This window comes from Sorex araneus, chromosome X (assembly GCF_027595985.1).
Source record: "Sorex araneus isolate mSorAra2 chromosome X, mSorAra2.pri, whole genome shotgun sequence".
Lineage (NCBI taxonomy): Eukaryota > Metazoa > Chordata > Mammalia > Eulipotyphla > Soricidae > Sorex > Sorex araneus.
The window spans coordinates 156,181,361-156,200,453 of record NC_073313.1 but is presented as its reverse complement, the minus strand read 5'-3'; the positions used below and the strand labels follow the sequence as shown (position 1 = coordinate 156,200,453).

The window sequence follows — 19,093 nt, the reverse complement described above, 5'->3', positions numbered from 1 at the left end:
TGTTAGAACACTTCCATAACCTCCAGAGAGAAGCCTCGTAGACTTTGGCGATCACTCCAGAATCTTTCTCCTCCAGCTCTAAGCAACTACTGACTTCCCTTCTACCTCTACCTCGTTGTCACTTCTGAACATCCACTAGAATTCCTTTGTTGATGTACAGGCATGCTGGCTCCACAGATGTCAGTAGGGGCATGACACAGGAAGATTCAAGCCCCTGTCCAGTAAGCATTGACGCTGGCCAGCCTTCTTCTATAATCTCCATAACAACTTTACATCTTTTTGGGGCAAGGCAGAGTATAAATTATTAAATAAAAGGAGGCAATCTCCACAGCAAGCGGAGACCTTTTTAAGATCCAAGCACAGGACCTTTCATCCCAGGGTGGTGACAAGGCCTGGATAGGAAGAACAAAGGTCTGGAGCTGAGAGAGTAGTTCTGATTCCACCCTCTCGTTGGAGGCGACTGAGTGAGTGAAATGCTTGACCTCTTTGAATTCCATTTTTCTCAGCTATAAAATGGGTATAATCTGACAAATCTTGCAGGCTTACTGCGAGCATTAAATAAAATGAGATAGGTGAAGTCCTCGACATGGTAGGAAGCACTGAGCAAAGACTAGTTCCCTTGATGCATCTTCCCACCACTCTGGGGGCCTCCCTGAAAAACACCAGGATACTGCTGCCTTAAAAAGGCGGATGTATTACTTACCCCTCTTAAGCCTGCCATTCTCCTGACAGTTCCACCTAACTTTTCCTCAAGCTATCTTTTTCCCCAAACCATCTTCCACTACTTTGAACAAGATCTGTCCTCTTGATAATCAGGCTCATACACCTGATTTGCTTCTACTCCCTCTTCCCTTTGGCCCCACCTAATCAGAACAAGAGCAGATACACATCTGAGTGACAACCTCCTTGCTTCAAGCGCTTGCATTCCTCATGCCTATTATTTGATGAATTACCACAATAAAGTTTAACTTCTCAGATTTTAACTCAACATTCTAACTGCCTCCACCCCTTTATTTTTACGTGCTTGTCTCATTTCCTCAAGAAGCCTTTAAAACTGCTTTCAGTCATTTCTAGAAATTCTATTTAGAAGAATTTTAAGAAGACATTCAGTAAAGCCCTCACTTATTTGGTGCAAGTGAAAGCTTTAATTAACTATTAGTGAAAAGCTTTAAAATGACCTTATGTTAAAAACTCAGAAATGGCCTATGGTTAGCAACTATTACTTTTTTAAAAAGTTACATTTAAAAAGGCTTCTAGTACTTAACTAGCACGGCAAGTCCATTTTGCTCTGAATTTTCCCAATGAAATGGACTGAGTTACTGACAAGACTCAAAACCAGAATCTACTGATGGATTCCTTCCAAAACAGGCCTATACATCTTTAACTCTTTGCTCTGGGGCTTAAGAAAGAACTGTTTATACAGTAAAAAAGTAAAACAAATGCCAAACTTCTTTTATTTAATTATAGTTGTAAAACCTTTTTAATTGCTCACATATGAATTCTCTTTAGGAAAAGAAATAGGGAAAAGCTACACTTTTGTTGTTGTTTAACAAATAAGGGAAAAAATCCATTTAAAATACCCTAAGACTCTCTATCCCCAGCACTACATAAAACAAAAATAACAAGATATTCCAAACTATGAACAGTGCTAATTTTTATTATGGAAAAAATATTTTAAAAATTTTACTATTTTAGGTTTACAGTCACACTGTTGTATAAAAATCACTTTACTAATTATTGTTTTAACATATATACATATATGTGTGTACATATATATATACAGCATATATATATGTGTGTGCATATATATGCTACAGCTCATTGTTGGCACTAACAAGCTCATAGTGTTTTCCTAAATAGTATTTGGAAGATAGGGAAAGCCATCCCACTAATAAAAAACAAGGTGTGGACAGTCCCCAGGGTAAGACAAGTTTAGACAGATTGAAGGTGGCTGCAAACAAGCAGGAACCATCTTGCTAGGGCACAGCTGTGCAGTAAGGGACCTGCTGATTGTTTCTTACCCCATGGCCACCGCCAGGTGAATATCCCACCTAGCCTTTGTTCCTGAGGCATATGGTACAGGATGGTCCTCATGATGAGAACCAGGAGAAGGTAATTCCCGGCTAAATGAAAAGGCCAGACAGAACTGGCAACTCTGCTGCTTGGACAGTCACTGTGTTTGTCTCATTCTTTGTGACTGACTCCATGGGACATAGGTGAAGGCAACGGCCTAACCTGTCCAGGCCTGACTGGTTCAAAGGCGACAGGGAATCGGCTGCAGGAAGAAAAACAATATATGCTTAGCTAAGCAAAAAAGAGACTAAGGGATGCAATATACAGCAGTACGTAGCAGATTTCCCCAATTAAGGTTTCCATGACATTAACAATTTCCTATAAAAATTCAGCAAGTAAATTCAATTGTTTCAGTAACTCTACTAATAGTTGAAACCCAGACCACAAGTGAACGTTGGAAGAAAAGAATCTGAAGTCCAGAAAAGTGTAATACTGATCACAAACATGTCTTAACAGTAAGATGTTACTATTTTCCAATAAATTAGTCTCATTGTGGCTCAATGATAAAGGATAAAGCAAAAATGAGTAGAGGAGGGACTGGATCGATAGTAGAGTGGGTAGAATGTTTACCTTGCATGCAGCCAACTGGGTCCGACTCCCAGCATCCCATATTGTCCCTGGACCACCACCAGAGTAAGGCCTGAGTGTAAAGCCACACCTTGGCCATCACTGGGTGTGGCCCAAAAAACAAAACAAACCCCCCAAAAAAGAAGTGAGCTGAGGAGCAGAAAGATGCTATCTTACAACAAATATTACAGAGCCACACATAATCAAATGCACACTCCTCCATAAAGGCTTTCTCTTTTGCCCCGAAAGAAGAATTTTCTTAAGTTTCTTGCTAGCCATTTCTAAATAATGAGCTTAATATACTAATGAATGCTGTCCCCTTTGAAAGAATAAATAAGAGTGGAGATTAGAATTTCTCATAAGTAATTCACCTGCTAAATATCTACTCTAACTGGGGCAATAAGTTGCTGGCCTCATATTTGGATCTCCATGTTTTTTATTTTTTGTATATTTCATTTTGTTTTGTTTTTGGGGTTACACCTGGTGATGCTCAGGGGTTACTCCTGGTTCTGTACTCAGGAAGTACTCTAGGCGATGTTAGGGGATTCTGGGCATCAAACCTGGGTTCAAAGCATAAGAGGCAAGCACGCTACCCACTATACTATTGCTCTGGCCTGGGGGGGGGGGGTTCTTTTTGATTTCATCTTCTAAACTTTTACTTTTCTTTAAGAATTGGGGGTTGGGGCAGTCCTGACACACAGTACAGGAGAGAAGACGTTTGTCTTGCCTGTGGCTGTCAAAGTCTTCTTCCTGGCTTTGCATATGAGCACCCTGAGAGGTTACTCTTGAACACACAGCCAGGTGTAGCCCTGACCTCTGCCAAGGTAGCTCCAACCCTCTTCCCCGCCAAAAAAGGAATGCAGGTCAGGGCTCAGAGCGCGGAAGGGCAGACTCTGCATGGAAAGCCCGAGGTTTTATCACTAATATCACATAGTCCTCCTAGAAACACCCCCACAAGTAACCACCAAGCACAGCGGGTAAGACCCCAAACTCCCCACTCCCCCCCCAATTAAATAAAAAAATAATAATTCAAATCTGTATTTGTATTTGGAAGCTGTAATACAGCTGTAATCTGTATTTGGAAGCCCACTTGCACCACTTTCCCCCACTGCTACTCCCCCAAGTAGCTGAAACAAGTACTCTTGCACCCCAGTCCCTGTGGTCTCACACCCCAAATGAAAGAATCCTGACTGAATGTCGTATCAGTCTCTTACCCTGCCAGGAAAGCTAAGGAGTAGGAGTTGTTCTTGGAAACAAACGCAGAGCGATGTGTCTGTGTCATCTTGCCTCGGGAAGGTTCTTCGTTCTCTGAATCTGAGAGACGCGCAGGACACTGGCAGGAGACAAGCGAGACAATAGCGTCCATTTGGGGTTCCCATGGAGTCGCCTCCCTGGCCAACGCTGCAGATCTGTTAACACACCACTTCTCTCTGGCTCCTCTGTTTCCTCCAGCTCCCTGCCGCAGACCCCATCCTAGATACCCCCTACTGGTCTCAGACTCTCTATATGCTCCTTCTCCGAGCCCCACTATCAACCCAGCAGGAGACCTGAGTGCCATATGGGGCTCTTTCCTTCCTTGAGAGCCATCCTGAAGCCACAGGCTGGCTTTGACCACCCTAACTCTTCTACGCGTTGTATTTCACATGCCCTTCCACCAACTCTCTTACAGATGGCCAACTGCAGCGCAATGGGGCTCATCTGTATAGCACTGTAGAGCTCATAGGTAGATAAAACTAGAACTTAAATCAAGATTGCCTATCTCCAAATTGTCTCCATGCTACTCTCAAAATCTCTCATCCCACCTATACTCACCTCCATTACCTCTCCTTCGATTCTCATGGTCTTCTGGCTGCACTACTGTACAAATCTATATAAGGGCCTTGCTTTTTCCAACCTTTCTTCCCTCCCACCCCAGCCATATTATCAAGTACACAGAAAAAATCCTATCACTCTCCTGCTAAAGCGCTGATGACTTCAGGGTAAAAATGGAAACAGTCAGCATGAGACAACAACCTTCAGTAACTGGACCCAGTCCTCTTTCACAGCACTTCTGCCATAGTTCTCATGTAGGAAACTCTGCGCTTTAGCACAAGCCAACTACTTCTATTCTACACATGCACCATCACTGTCTCTGGAAGCACTCATTCTTTGGACAGGCTTTTCCCTTTGACTGAAATTCCCCTTCCGCATTCCCCACCTATACAACACTCACAGCACTTTCAGAGTCGTCTTTAATGCCACTTTTTCGGCAAGGGCTTTCAAATATCCTTAGCCAGTTTTTCCATGTAGTTGACATATATTCGAGTCTCTTTTATGAGTTTTTTCAACTTATGCTTCAAATTTCCTGTCCAGGTATCTTTCACATACAACATTCAGTGAAGATTTGCCTCAAGACTGAACAAGGTTTTCTTTCATGGTTAGCAGTTAATTATGCCAATTATAACTCTTGCGGGGGTGGGGTGGGGGGATATATCTTCTGTCTCAGACAATAAACTCTGTGAGAGCAAGAGGTCAATATCTAATAGTCTAATGACTATCAATTGAGCAATAATTAAATGACTGTCAAATTGAGAGTATCGGACAGAAGCATGGAAAGCATCTTATAGCCCAGAGTACCCTGCGTTCCTTAAGTGCTGTTGTTCTCCAGTATCTGCTGATGGGCACACAGACACAATGAGCTATGTTAACTGACGGTCAGCTCTTAAAACCTGAAGGATTATAATGAACATAGAAACCTTTGGATTTTATAGGGCATCAATCTCAAAGAACCTACCTGTACAAAGTACAACAGACAGGGGCTGGAGTGATAGCACAGCGGGTAGGGCATTTGCCTTGCATGCGGCCGACCCGGGTTCTAATCCCAGCATCCCATATGGTCCCCTGAACACCGCCAGGGGTAATTCCTGAGTGAAGAGCCAGGAGTAACCCCTGTGCATCACCAGGTGTGACCCAAAAACCAAAAAAAAAAAAAAAAAAAAAAACCACCAAAGTACAACAGACACTAAGAGAACAACATTAACACACGATCAATTTTTAAAGATAATCTCTGCTCAACTTGGTGAAAAAGAAAAATCTGACATCAACAGACTCAAATGAGGATCAATATGACACTTTCTATTTAGTTCTTTTGGCATAATAAAGTACTACATTAAAAATGCTCAAATTTAGCTCTGTTATTAGTCACCACTGACAATGTGCTAGTTTCTTTCTCTTTCTGAGTCTCAGTTTCCTCATCTAGAGTAAAGGTCACGCCATCTGTCTCATAGATTGTGATGCACCCAGTAGAATCAAACTGTACATTAAAAAACAAGTAGTAAGTACTTAAAATATTCCTTATCAATTTAAATACTAGCAATCATTTAAGAAAAATGAATTAGTTAAGTATACCACATTCCTTTTACTCATTAAAAAGTAAATTGACATTATTTTAAATAAGTAATTATTTAAATGGGAGCTCCCCTAGCCTCTGATTTTCTACTGTTGGAAAGCTGAGAAACATAAGACAGGAAAATACTTACTTCCCACTTTTAGTCCAGGCTAACAATAAGCTTATATATAACACTATGGATTACTAAAATGGCATAATACATACATCATGAAATTCCTGAGGTGATATGTAAATTAATGTACATTTAAACTTTAAAAGCATGCTAATATCCAGGTATTATCAAGAAAACATTAATAGCAAGGGTACAAAATAGTTTAGTGATTCTAGGTACTCTTGGTGGAAGCATAACTACATGCGTACATTTTGGAAATCTACTGGAGAAACCAGTATCAAAGGTCCTAACAGGACACTCCCTTTCACCTCGTCATTTACTTTTAGTAATATATTCTAAGGAATTTGTGAAACAAGTGTATTTCATCATAGTAATGGTTTAATAATGCAAAACAAAATATTTATTTAAAAAATAATTCTACAATGAAGAATATTGAGAGCACTAAATAATGATGCAAGAATTATTTATTGATAAGATAATCACAATATAATTTATTTTAAAAGATATGAGGGGGTCAGAGAAATAGTACAGCAGGTAGGGAGCTTGTCTTGCACCTGGTCAATTCAGATTTGATTACTGCATCCCATGTGGTCAGTCAAACCCCACCAAAGTGATCCCTGAGTGCAAAGCCAGGAATCAGCATTGAGCACTACTGGGTGTGCTCACCCCCAAAAAAGAAGTTAAAATGAACTTGTGACTCACATTTTCTGAAAAGAAAATAAGTAATACATGGTATGTGTATACATGTATGTGCTTCAAAAAGAAGTTTAGACAGGTATTAACCAAAATGTTTCTTGGGGTTGTAGAATAACAAGTAATATCACTACATGTTTTCCAATAATTCACATAAATATTAGCCAAATCATAATAAATCATAAATTAAAAGCACCATACCCCTTTTATTTTCATTCTGAAAACAATAACAGCAGATGGATAAACTTCTGCTTCTAGAATAAGTATTTTCTTTCCTTCATTTGAATTTACCTTGATAAATAAGAATCAAATACTTGGGGTGTTTAAGATAAAACAGGATATCTTAAAATAGTTTTGGTACATTTTTTATACTAAACAAATCTATAAACTTAGTAGAGACACACTAACACACAATGACCAAAATGTAAGGGAAAATAAGCAGCCCACGGCTGGAGCTACAAGTGCAGCAGAAGGTGTTTGCCTTGCATGCGGCCAACCTGGGTGCGTTCCCCAGCATCTCATATGGTCCCCTGAGCCCCACCACGAGCACAGAGCCAAGAGTGAGTCCTGAGCATCACTGGGCATGACCCAAGACCAAACCAAAAAAAAAAAAGTAAATTCTTAAAAGTTACAAAGTGGAGCCAATAAATTTTAAAAAATGATATCAAAATTTGAAATTCAAAAAATGCTTCTGTAAAGAGTAAACCAAAAGCAGAAAGAAATAAAAGCACAAAAATAACCTAGCCAAAGTTGTAAACTCGGTTTCACCTCTGATACCTACTGAAAAGGAAGACTTCTTTCTCTCAGGGATTTTTTTCCCTACTCTATGTTACTTGTCTTATATATGGTGAAGCTTTATCAATTTTGGTGAGTTAAAAGATAACCTCATTGACCTTCTGCTCACTACTCCGCCTTCCCGGGTGAGGCTTGCTTCTGGTTGACATCACTGGACCTATTCCAAATGGGAGGCAGAGCCCCTCCTTCCCAGGTGGTCCCAGCCCCAACACCTGGCCTACACTACAGTGAGGACCCGCACCATAGTTCATGATGTGCACAGTCATTCGGACTACTGTGCGACAGATCTATACAACAAATCCCATGCCACCCACAGTTATTTTTCCTGTCATTCTGTGAGGGCAGGTGAGAAAACAGAGTATAATCTCCAGCTTAATCCCTTAGCATCTTCAGGAGATTAACTACAAAGACTCACCCGCAGCACAGCAAGAACACTAGAAAACCAATGGGGAAAACATGCAGAAGCCCACCATGCTCAACGAGCAAAAATAGTATCACCGAAGACTCAAACAACACCAGTAAATCCTCAGTGTTTTTAGCAACACCAAGATGGGGATGTTCAATGAGCTCAAAGAAACGACAGCACAACAAAGCACAAGAACATATGAAGTCAAAATGGAAAAAAAAAATCACTGTCAAAAATAACAAAAGAATATGATAGATGACACCAAAAAAAGTCAATAGAAACAACAACAGAAAAAAGCTGAGCAAAAGATCAAGGAGCTCCAAGATGAGAAAGCGGAAAAAGCAGAAGGTGAAAAACAGTCTGGAAAAAAATATGAACAGTGTATCAGAGCACTATGAGATGAGGTTAAGGGGAACAATACAAGAATTATCACAGTCCCTGAGGAACCTGAAAGAAATGTGTTGAAGAAATATTATTTAAAGAAATCATCTATAAGAAATTCCTGGAGTTCAGGATTACAGGCACTTAGATCCAAGAAGCGTGAAGGGTTCCAGTGAAAATGGATCCAATCAGGAAAACTCTAAGATACATTATACTCAAAATGGCAAAATCCAAGGAGAAACAAAATACTGAAAGAATCAAGATCAAAAAGGGAACTTACTTATGAAGGAAAACCCATAAGATGTACAGCAGATCTATCAAATGAGACTCTATGAGCCAGAAGAATATGGAGAGATATCGAGAAAAGCAGTGAAATGAACAACTCACCAAAATGCTCTCCCCAGCTAGATTATCACTCAGATCTAAAGGAACTACACAGAGCTTCCTGGACAGGCAGCAGCTTAGGGAATTCACGGACTTGAAACTAGTTTTGCAAGAGGAGTTAAAAGGGCTCCTTTAAAAGGCACTTCCCACCATGTGGCACTGAGTATGGCACTCACTACTGGTGCATATGGTCGTCCTTTACTAGATTAAGAAAGACTGAAAACATAGCAATTACTCATCACAAATTGGCTTTTATTGATTTATTTTCTGATAATTTTATTTGCCATTCTTATAAGACTTTTTGGACAAGTAATATGAAATAAATTTATGATATGTCTGCCAAGGTGGGGGCGGGGTGGTAGCTTTATTTATGACAGAGAAGATGATTACCAGAATAAGATACAAATACAAAATAAAATTAAATGCAATATGTTTTAAATGCCAGAGTTGAAAACTTAGTTATGTAAATTATAGGCAGTATACTATATTGTATTAAATGATTTGAATTTATTTACATAGGTACATATGTAATATTAAGAGTGGTTTTGGGCAAACCACTCTTCTATATCTAAACCTCTTTCCTGTATGCCTGACCCTGTAGCTTAGCTGTAACCAAGGGAAATAGAAAATATAAGAATGAACATTACTTTCATGAATGCTCATCCAAAAAAAAAAGAGCTATGAATTATTTCCTTATTTTTTTAATGTATTGTGCTTCTGGAGCAACAGCACAGCGGGTAGGGAGTTTGTCTTGCATTCGACCAACCCGGGTTCGATTCCTCTGTCCGTCTCGGAGAGCCTGAGAGTATCCCGCCCACATGGCAGAGCCTGGCAAGCTCCCTGTGGCATATTCAATATGCCAAAAACAGTAACAAGTCTCACAATGGAAACATTACTGCTGCCGGCTTGAGCAAATCGGTGAACAATGGGAGGACAGTGCTACAGTGCTACTACATAGGTCAAAATTATATAGCAATTAATCATTATAAATGGACTTTTGTTAATTTATTTTCTGATAAGTCTATTTGCTATTTAAGTTTTGTTGGAACAAGCAATATAAGATAAATTTGATATATACCTGCCAAGGGGGCAAGTGTTGGGGGGGGGGGGCAGAGAACCTGGGGACACTGGTGGAGGGTAGGGGACACTGTTGGTGGAATTGGTGTTGGAACACTGTATGCCTAAAACAACTCTAGCATGAACAACTTTGTGAATAATGGTGTCTATAAAAATTTTAAAACAAAACCAAAACCAGGATATTTTATATTTTATTATATATAATAAAAGTGTAAAATGAGAAAAAAAGATAGCCTGAAATTCTAATATGTCTAAATTACAAAAATAATTTGAAAGATTGAAGTCTAAGAGATAATGAGCACATGCAATAAGCAACAGAAGAGGCCCAACGCAATCTGACTGGTGTACTAAAGAAAAAAACACTCAATTATAACTATTCATTTAAATATAATTGGTGCATCCTCCAAAACTGTCACCTTATTAAGTTAAATATACCACTTACAATCTTTTGCAGTGATTTGCCTTGTAAATAAGTAATAAAAAGAGTTCAGGCATGATTTGATCTAATTGGAAGTTTGAACATACTGCCCACTAAAGGTTAAGTTTATTAAACTAAGTATCTAACTTAATTTTGGGAATTTACCTTATATCTAAGCACTCTGATGTTTAGGGCACTATAAAGAATTAGGAGAAAAAAAAGTAAGATTTTATATTTAAGATGAAGGAAATATTAAGGATTTAAGATGGAAAAGATTAAGAAATGTTAAGATTTAAGAAAATTTAGGGGCTGGAGTGACAGCACAGTGGGTAGGGCGTTTGCCTTGCACATGGCTAACCTGGGTTCAATTCCCAGCATCCCATATGGTCCCCTGAGGATGGCCAGGAGTAATTCCTGAGTACATGAGCCAGGAGTAACCCCTGTGCATCGCTGGGTGTGACCCAAAAACCAAAAAAAAAAAAAAAAATAGTTGAGGTGCATTTGACATTTAAACTTAAGTGTCAAATAACCACATAAGTCAAGATGATAATATACATGTGTAAAATTCACTCCAAGTTATATACTAGATTTTTTTTCTCTCATTCAAGGTTTTCTAGTACTGTTGCCCTAATCTTCCCACACAAATCTCATGTTTCACTCAAAAATCACTTTCTCTAGCTCTCATGTGGATGCTAAGCTAGTTCTTCACTACTCTGAAGATGCAGACACTGATTTGTCACTGGGCTCACAGCTCTTTGGTATGAATTTTTCTGAGCCACATCATCTGGACCAATTGCTGATTTTAAGTCAGACATCCATGGGGCCGGGGGGAGAGAGAGAAGAAAGACGGAGAGGGAAAAAGAGACGGAGAGAAAAAGGAGAGAGAGAGAAAAGGAGAAAGGGAGAGCGAGGGAGGGAAAGAGAGAGAGAAAGAGAGGGAGGGAGAGAGAGAGAGAGATGACCTTGGTCAGAGAGACAGCTTGAAGGGCTGAACTTTTTTTACATGGGGAGGTCTGGATTCCATCCTTAGTACTGCACAGTTTCCCAAGCACCACAGGAGACTAGACCGAGTACCACCAGGTACAGCCCCCAGGCGAATGAGAGGGAAGTCCACTTACATGCTCCAAGTTCGTTTTCAGTGCTAATGGCTCCTCCCTTTTCTTCTGTTCCTCCATTTTCCTTTTCCCTGTTTCTGTGTCCTCTGGTAACAGCTTGTGGATTTGATCGTCAGAGGTTTTCTCCTCTTGTAACTTTTCTTCTCTCAGCTAAAAATACAAATCACACCAAATACAGAAGAGTTTAGGGAACCACAGATATAAAAACATCTTTAACTCAGCCACCCTTAGAACAAACAGAGCACATGGCGGGTTTTTTTTTGGTTTTTTTTTGTTTTTTTTTTTTTTGCTTTTTTGGGTCACACCCAGCGATGCTCAGGGGTTACTCCTGGTTTTGCACTCAGGAATTACTCCTGGCAGTGCTTGGGGGACCATATGGGATGCCGGGATTGAACCCGGGTCAGCCGTGTGCAAGGCAAACGCCCTACCCGCTGTGCTATCGCTCCAGCCCCCCACATGGCAGTTTTGAGACTGCTTTTCCTACTGGCTAGGTAGCTCTCTCCATTTTCAATTCATACTGCTTTTACCCAGCTGTTTCCAAACATATACATATAATAATTGTTACAGGGTCATGCATGTAGGAAAAAAATGGCTGAGACTGAAAATTTTCCTTATTCCTATGAAGAGAAGCTGGGCTAGGAAAGAATTGGTTAAGGCTAGATAAGACAAGTGGCAATAGAAAACCGACATTTCAGCTCCAGCATCCTACAATTTGTTATTATCCTATGTTCCTGAGTCTACATGGTCTACAAAGAAATTTAAGGTGGAGGAATGCATCTCAACTGATAACATGGTAATAAGAAAATCAGACAGACTGTGGGGTGAAAGTCGAGGCTTCAGACTTGGGCTCTTATTCCCCAGTTATGTAATACATTAAATGAACTACCACAGGCTTGCCTACAAAATAGGGATAATGCTCCTTACTTTGCAGATATTGCAAGGAGTAAATTAGGTGATAACAATAAAAAGTGCTTAGAATGTCTTCCTGTATATTGATAGGATACTAAAGAGTTTCCTTTCCTGATCTCTCATTCTTTTCTCAGTGCCCAGGTTATATACTTTTAAATTAAGGGCCTTACCCAGTTGTATGAGCATGGGAGTGGGGCCTGAGGGTTTAGTGCGCAGTGACAAGGACTCAACTCAGGGCCCTGCCAACCATATGGCTGGCCCCTGCACAGAATTCCAGTAAATTTTATTTGTTTATTTATGGTCTGGGGGGTTACAAACAGCAGTGTCTAAGGACTGCTCCTGGCTCAGTATTGGGTGGGTGAGGTTGATGGTTTCTCCCAGCAGAAGACTGTGTGGTGTGTAGTGCCGGGGACAAATCTGGGTCCCTCACAGCAAAGCACGTGCTCATCCCTTTACGCTCTCTGGCCCTTTAATCAAATGTAAATATCACATAGGTAGTAGCAATTATAGGCTATTAATAGACTTAATCATAGTTGCAAAAGAAAAGCTAAAGAACAAATAATTCTTACTGATTATTATAGAAAGTCAAAAACTAAGAAGAAATAATAACAAACAAAAACAAAGTTTTGGTTTTTTTCTTTCTAATTTCTATATATCTACTTCCTGTATGCCTGAACTAGTCTATAGCACAGAAATTAATTCAAGAGAGTATGAACATACAAGAGCATCACATACAAAGCTATGGCAGGAGGATATTCAAATGAAATGAAATAACCTACTCCCGACTGCAGAGTTTGGTCAAGAACACAAGAGGAAGAAAAGCAAGTCACTGCAAAGCCAGGGAGAGGCAAATTAGACTCAATGCTCACATGACAGATTCGTGCCTTCTGAGACCTGGGAGGAGAAATTACTGTTTAACAGCCGCACGAGCAACAGCCTGACCACGGGACACAAAGACGGACATTTTACTTTTAGAGGACAGAGATATACAAAGGAAAACAGATTTTTACCATCACAATAAATTGCTATTATTTAGTGCACACCATGTGACAGGTGCTATGCTAACCATTAACACACATGATCTCACTTAAGAGTTAAGTTGGGGGCTGGAACAATAGCACAGTGGTAGGGAGTTTGCCTTGCATGTGGCCAACTCAGTATCCCATATGTTCCCCCAGCACTGCCAGGAGTGATTCCTGAGTGCAGAGCTAGGAGCAATCCCTGAGCATCGCCAGGTGTAACCCAAAAAGAAAAAAAAAAAAGAGTTAAGTTGGGTAGGGTGTTTGATCTCACACATAGGCCCTGGAGCTAGAATTCAAATCCAGGCTTAGGTCAGAGGTTCTAAAGCAACATCCTCAAATGGGGATACTGTATCCCCCGACCCAGAATGATGGGGCAGAGGAGGAGAGGGTGGGAGTAGCCTCTGGTAGTACTGGGGTGCTTATTCTCTTTGTTTGCTTAAAGAAGTCAGATTTCCAAGATGGGTGCTGAGAGACCCAGCTGGAAATTGTTTTCTGTTTTTGTTTTCGGAACGGGGGCAGTGGCCAAATAAGTTTGGGAATATCTCTTGTAAACTAAGGATGATTTTGCCTCCCAGGGTCCATTTGGCAATATCTGGAGATGTTTCTAGCTATCACAACTGAGGGCATGGGGTATGGGTACTTAGGGCATCTAGTCGGTAAAGGCTAGGAATTGCTACAAAGTCCTCACACACTTACACACTATCTTGGAAAACTAGTATCAAATTTCCTGTTTATATATTTCAGTGTTACTTTAAGAGTTAATGGTGTACAGAGACTGGCACACACCCAAAAGAGCAAAAGCAACTGATGTTTGCGTGGATGTGGGGAGAAACGGACTCTTCTCACTGTTGGTGGGAATGCCGACTAGTCCAGCCTTTTTGGAAAATAATATAGATGTTTCTCAAAAAAACTAGAAATTGAGTTCCCATTTGACCCAGCAATACCACTTCTGGGAATAATTCCTGGGGACCCAAAACACACAGCAGAAACAGCATCTGCAATCCTACGTTCATATTCACCATAGCCAGAATCTGGAAACAACATGTGTGCCCAAGAACAGACGAATGGATAAAGAAAATATGGCACATCTAACAATGGAATACTACACAGCTGTTAGGAAAAATGAAGTCATGAAATTTGCCTATAAATGGATGGACAAGGAGAGTATCATGCTGAGTGAAATGAGTCAGGAGGAAAGGGATAAGACATAGAATGACTGCATTTATTTGTGATATGTAAAAAAATACATATATAGTAAAAGAATAATACCCATGGCCAGTGTAAATAGGGATTAGGAGGACTGGTCAATGGCTGGAACTAACCACAAGTGTGTGTGGGCTGAGGGTAGGTAAGATAGAGGAGAGACTACTATAACAATAATAGCTGGGAATGATCACACTGAACAAGATCTGAGGGTTAAAAGTAGGTAAGGAATATTCTTGATAACCTTTTAGTATCAATGTTGCAAACCACAATGCCCAAAAGGCAAGAGAAAGGGAGAGAGGGTGGAGAAAGAGAGACAGAGACAGAGAGCCTGCCAAAGAGCCAGGCAAGGGATGGGGGGGGGGGGTGGTGAGGGGAGGGAACCTAGGAACACTGGTGCTGGGAAATATACAATGGTGGAGGGATGGGTGCTGGAATACTGTATAACTGAAATTCAATCATGAACACTTTGTAATGCTCTAAAAAAACAAACAAATAAATAAATAAATAAACTTTAAAAAAAAGAGTTAATGGTGTTTATGTACTGTGTTCTACATGTTTTCCAATGTTATAAAATGTTTCCCTCTGCCTCCTAATGTTTACTATTGCTCTCAGTTTCTGACAATGTAGCACTGGCAAGAGGCATTGCAAAGTTGAGTCTCTGATAACAAAGCATTGTCTAACAAAGTTAAAAGATTTGCTTTCAGCCACTGAAACACCCGCATGTCCATTTGAGTCTCCACATGAATCATGTTTTCTTTATACTGGGTTCTGCAGAAATTAATTTTTGGGTCCTTTTTGGTGGTTATTTATAAAGACCCAAGAACTTGGCCTTTTGAAGAATACTTAGACTCAGGGAAAATGCTTCAGGGAGTGTTGGAAAATAGCCTATAAACTTGAAGAAATACCAAAAGCTGCCACTTAGTAAATTCTCTGTTCCAGGCGTATGCGTTTAGAACTTATCTTCTTTATTCCCCAAGGATGCTGTTTATATCTATAAATTACACTTTATAGACACAAAAATTAAAACCCACAGGTTATTTTCTGAAGTCACAGAGCTAATATTAAAGAGCCTGGACTTTAAAGCAAACCACTGACTTCATAGTCCAGGGTTTTCCAGTCTTAGCGCTGCTGCAGTTCAGACAAGATCACTCTTCGTTACAGGTGGGTGAACAGTTAAAAAAAAAAATGGTTTATGCATGAAAGCTTTAGTAGAGAGCAGGATTCACCGTCAGGGAAGAGTAACAAGGAAAGAGTACAAAGAAAGAATGGCATGACAGCCCCATCCTTGGGAACAGAAGACAACGTGAAGAACTGTGAAGCCTATCTCGACTGTCAGTCTGAAGGGAGAAAAAGGAAGGGGCCACCTCCTCGCTCCCACAGTCCTGCCCCCCCTTTACTCAAACACTGTGACTTACAAAGACTCGTTACAGCTTTCAGTACTCCAACTCAATCCCTCCAACACTGGCACCTCCCTCCACTACTGTCTCCGTTTTCCAACCACCCCGCAAGTCTGCCCCCGTTGCAGGCCCACAAGAATTTATTTTATATTGCTTGCTATTGTTATATAAAATAAAATTATTATTTTATATTGCTTTTTTGATCGAAAAATATTTCCAGAGAGGTTGATGTCTGCATTCCATTCCCACTCATTTACTCAGTTTACCAAGTTCCCTCCAGGTACCGTAGGGCACGGGTAGGGGCTAACAAGAGTTCAGGTCCCACCAAGCACAGCCGCCTGCTACTTGGGGAGGGGGCGCAGGGATAGATTTTTTAATGCTAATCACCAAAGAAAAATTTCAGACTTCTGCTGCACGTTAAACTCATTCTCCCACACATTACCAACCCTACCATGAGTTTCCCTGCCTTACAATAGTTCTACTTTGCCCCAGTACTTTTTTTTTGGCTTTTTGGGTCACACCTGGCTATGCACAGAGGTGACTCCTGGCTCATGCACTCAGGAATTATTCCTGGTGGTGTTCGGGGGACCATATGGGATGCTGGTAATTGAACCCGGGTTGGCCGAGTGCAAGGCAAATGCCCTACCTGCTGTGCTATTGCTCCAGCCCCTGTCCCAGTACTTTTGCTGGGAGTAAGGGGGTTTGTTGTTTATCTGCTTGTTGTGCAGTACCCGGGTTTGAACTCAGGGTCTCACACATGTAAGGTGAGTATTCTACCACTCAACCACATACCAGGCCCTTGCCCTAATTTTTATAAACTTTTAAAAAGCAGGGGCTGGAGTGATAGCACAGCGGGTAGGGCATTTGCCTTGCACGCGGCCGACCCGGGTTCGATTCCCAGCATCCCATGTGGTCCCCTGAGCACCGCCAGGAGTAATTCTTGAGTGCAAAGCCAGGAGTAAGCCCTGTGCATCGCCAGGTGTGACCCAAAAAGAAAAAAAAAACTTTTAAAAAGCAAACATTATGTACAGAAAGGTATACAAATCATGAATGTAAAACGTGACGTATGAAATACGCATATCCATGTAACCAACACCCAGGTGAAGGCACAGGACCAGAACCCTTCCTATCTACCCCACTCAGAAAGAACTAGACCCATATTCTGAGACCAAAAAGCCCATTACTTATTTCTGAATTTTCTGTAGGTGAAATCTCCCATGTGTACTGAATTTGTCTTCCTCCGGACAACTTTCTACCTGTGAGATTCACGCACTGAAGTGTAAGAGTGGTTTGCCCTTCTCATTGTCACATGGTCTTCCGCTGTTTATAACACAATTTAAATTAAAACAATTTAAGCATTCATTTTCGTTGAATACTTGAGTAGCTACTAATTTTTAGTTAAGTTATAAGGAAACTGTCATGAATATTCTTGACTATGAATCTTGAGACATGGACTACATACGCAGCATACTCTAGAGGAAATGGTTTAGTCACAAAGAATGGTTCCACTATACAGAAAGAGCCCACAGAATGGGAAAGAATATTTACCCAATACCCATCTGATAAGGGATTAATGTTCAGGATATACAAGACACTAGTAGAATTGTACAAGAAAAAAACCTCCAACCCCATCAAAAAATGGGGAGAAGAAATGAACAGAAGTTTCCTCAAAAAAAGAAATACAAATGGCCAAAAGGCACATGAAAAAATACTCCACATCGCTAGTCATCAGGGAGATGCAAATCAAAATAACAATGAGATATCATCTCACACCACAGAGACGGGCACACATTCAAAAGAACAAAAGCAACCGGTGATGGTGTGAATGTGGGGAAAAAGAGACACTCTCTCACTGTTGCTGGGAATGCCGACTGGTCCAGCCTTTCTGGAAAACAATAAGGACAGTCCTTCAAAAACTAGAAATTGAGCTTTCATATGACCCCGCAATACCACTTCTGAAAATATATCCCAAGGATGCAAAAAAAGCACAGTAGAAATGACATCTGTACCTATATGCTCATTGCAGCACTGTTCACAGTAGCCAAAATCTGGTAACAACCCGAGTGCCCTAGAACAGATGACTGGTTAAAGAAACTTTGGTACACCTATACAATGGAATACCGTACAGCTCTTTCCTTTCTCAGTCTATTAGTTTTTTCCTGCCATTCTTGAGGGGTCAGATTGATCGATCAAGTATATATTTGTGCACATGTGTGATGTTTATTGTCTGACTGTCTGTCTCTCTGTCTGTGGAACACTCAAGTATTAGAGCTAGTTTAAAGTCAGTAATTCTTAGACCTGGGCAAACAAAATCAAGGGAGGTCAGTGATATGGAGCCCAGCAATTTAAAAGATCTAGGTATCTTTGGAGCTTGCTAGATCAGGTCTAAACAAAGATTTCTAATCAGAATGTGGCGCCTACAAAGAAATTGAAATTTTCAATCTAGATTTCATATTGGAAGAACATTAATAGTTATTAACAGTTGAAATCCTCTTGAATTTCAGTAAGCTAAACATATCTATTGGACTTACATTCCTCACCCTCCACTTTTACAGGTTGTAGATTGGACCATGCCAGGACCCTGTATCTGGGCTAACAATTCCTTTCTTTTACCCCCTCCATGGGATTCATAGATGCCTCAGTTGCCGAATAAAGAAGAAACACCTTTTAATTTTTTCTCTAGGATACTCACTTGATCCTGTCTGCATTTGAGTGCCTTCCTGTCTCCCTCTTCACCTTCAGACTTGGATCCATACCAAGTCCCAAATTCATACTACCTCTGATCACTCGCAAAAAGATTTTTCTTTTCTGGTGATTGTGCATTATTTACCTGTCTCAATTCTTCCCTCTCAACCCAAGATTCTCCCCACAGTATAATTTTATTAAGGGCCAGATCACATATGGTTACCAGTGAACCTGACCAGAGAATGGCAATGCTCCCCCGATGAAGGGCTCCTGACTGAAGACCTGACATGACTGCTCCGGCGCTCCTGATGATTCCTTGGGCCCCTGATCACAGCTATCCTGGGACTCATTGCTGTAACCACCACTGATGCTGTTGCAGGAATAGCTCTTCAAACCTCGGTCCGGACACACAACTTCGTCAAAACATGGCAAAATGACTCTTACCACCTTTGGACAATGCAGGCT

At 40.6% G+C, this 19,093-nt stretch overlaps 1 protein-coding gene across 1 annotated transcript in view; it reads right to left on the bottom strand.

Moving 5' to 3' along the window:
• Nucleotides 1-19,093, bottom strand: part of RNF169 (ring finger protein 169) — an 84,776-nt gene that overhangs the window by 21,247 nt on the left and 44,436 nt on the right. The window contains exons 3-4 of the mRNA XM_055121975.1: nucleotides 11,413-11,559; nucleotides 3,855-3,973 (exon numbers count right to left, since the gene is read on the bottom strand). Of these exons, the coding sequence (XP_054977950.1) occupies nucleotides 3,855-3,973; nucleotides 11,413-11,559 (266 nt within the window). The remainder of the gene's footprint in view (nucleotides 1-3,854; nucleotides 3,974-11,412; nucleotides 11,560-19,093) is intronic.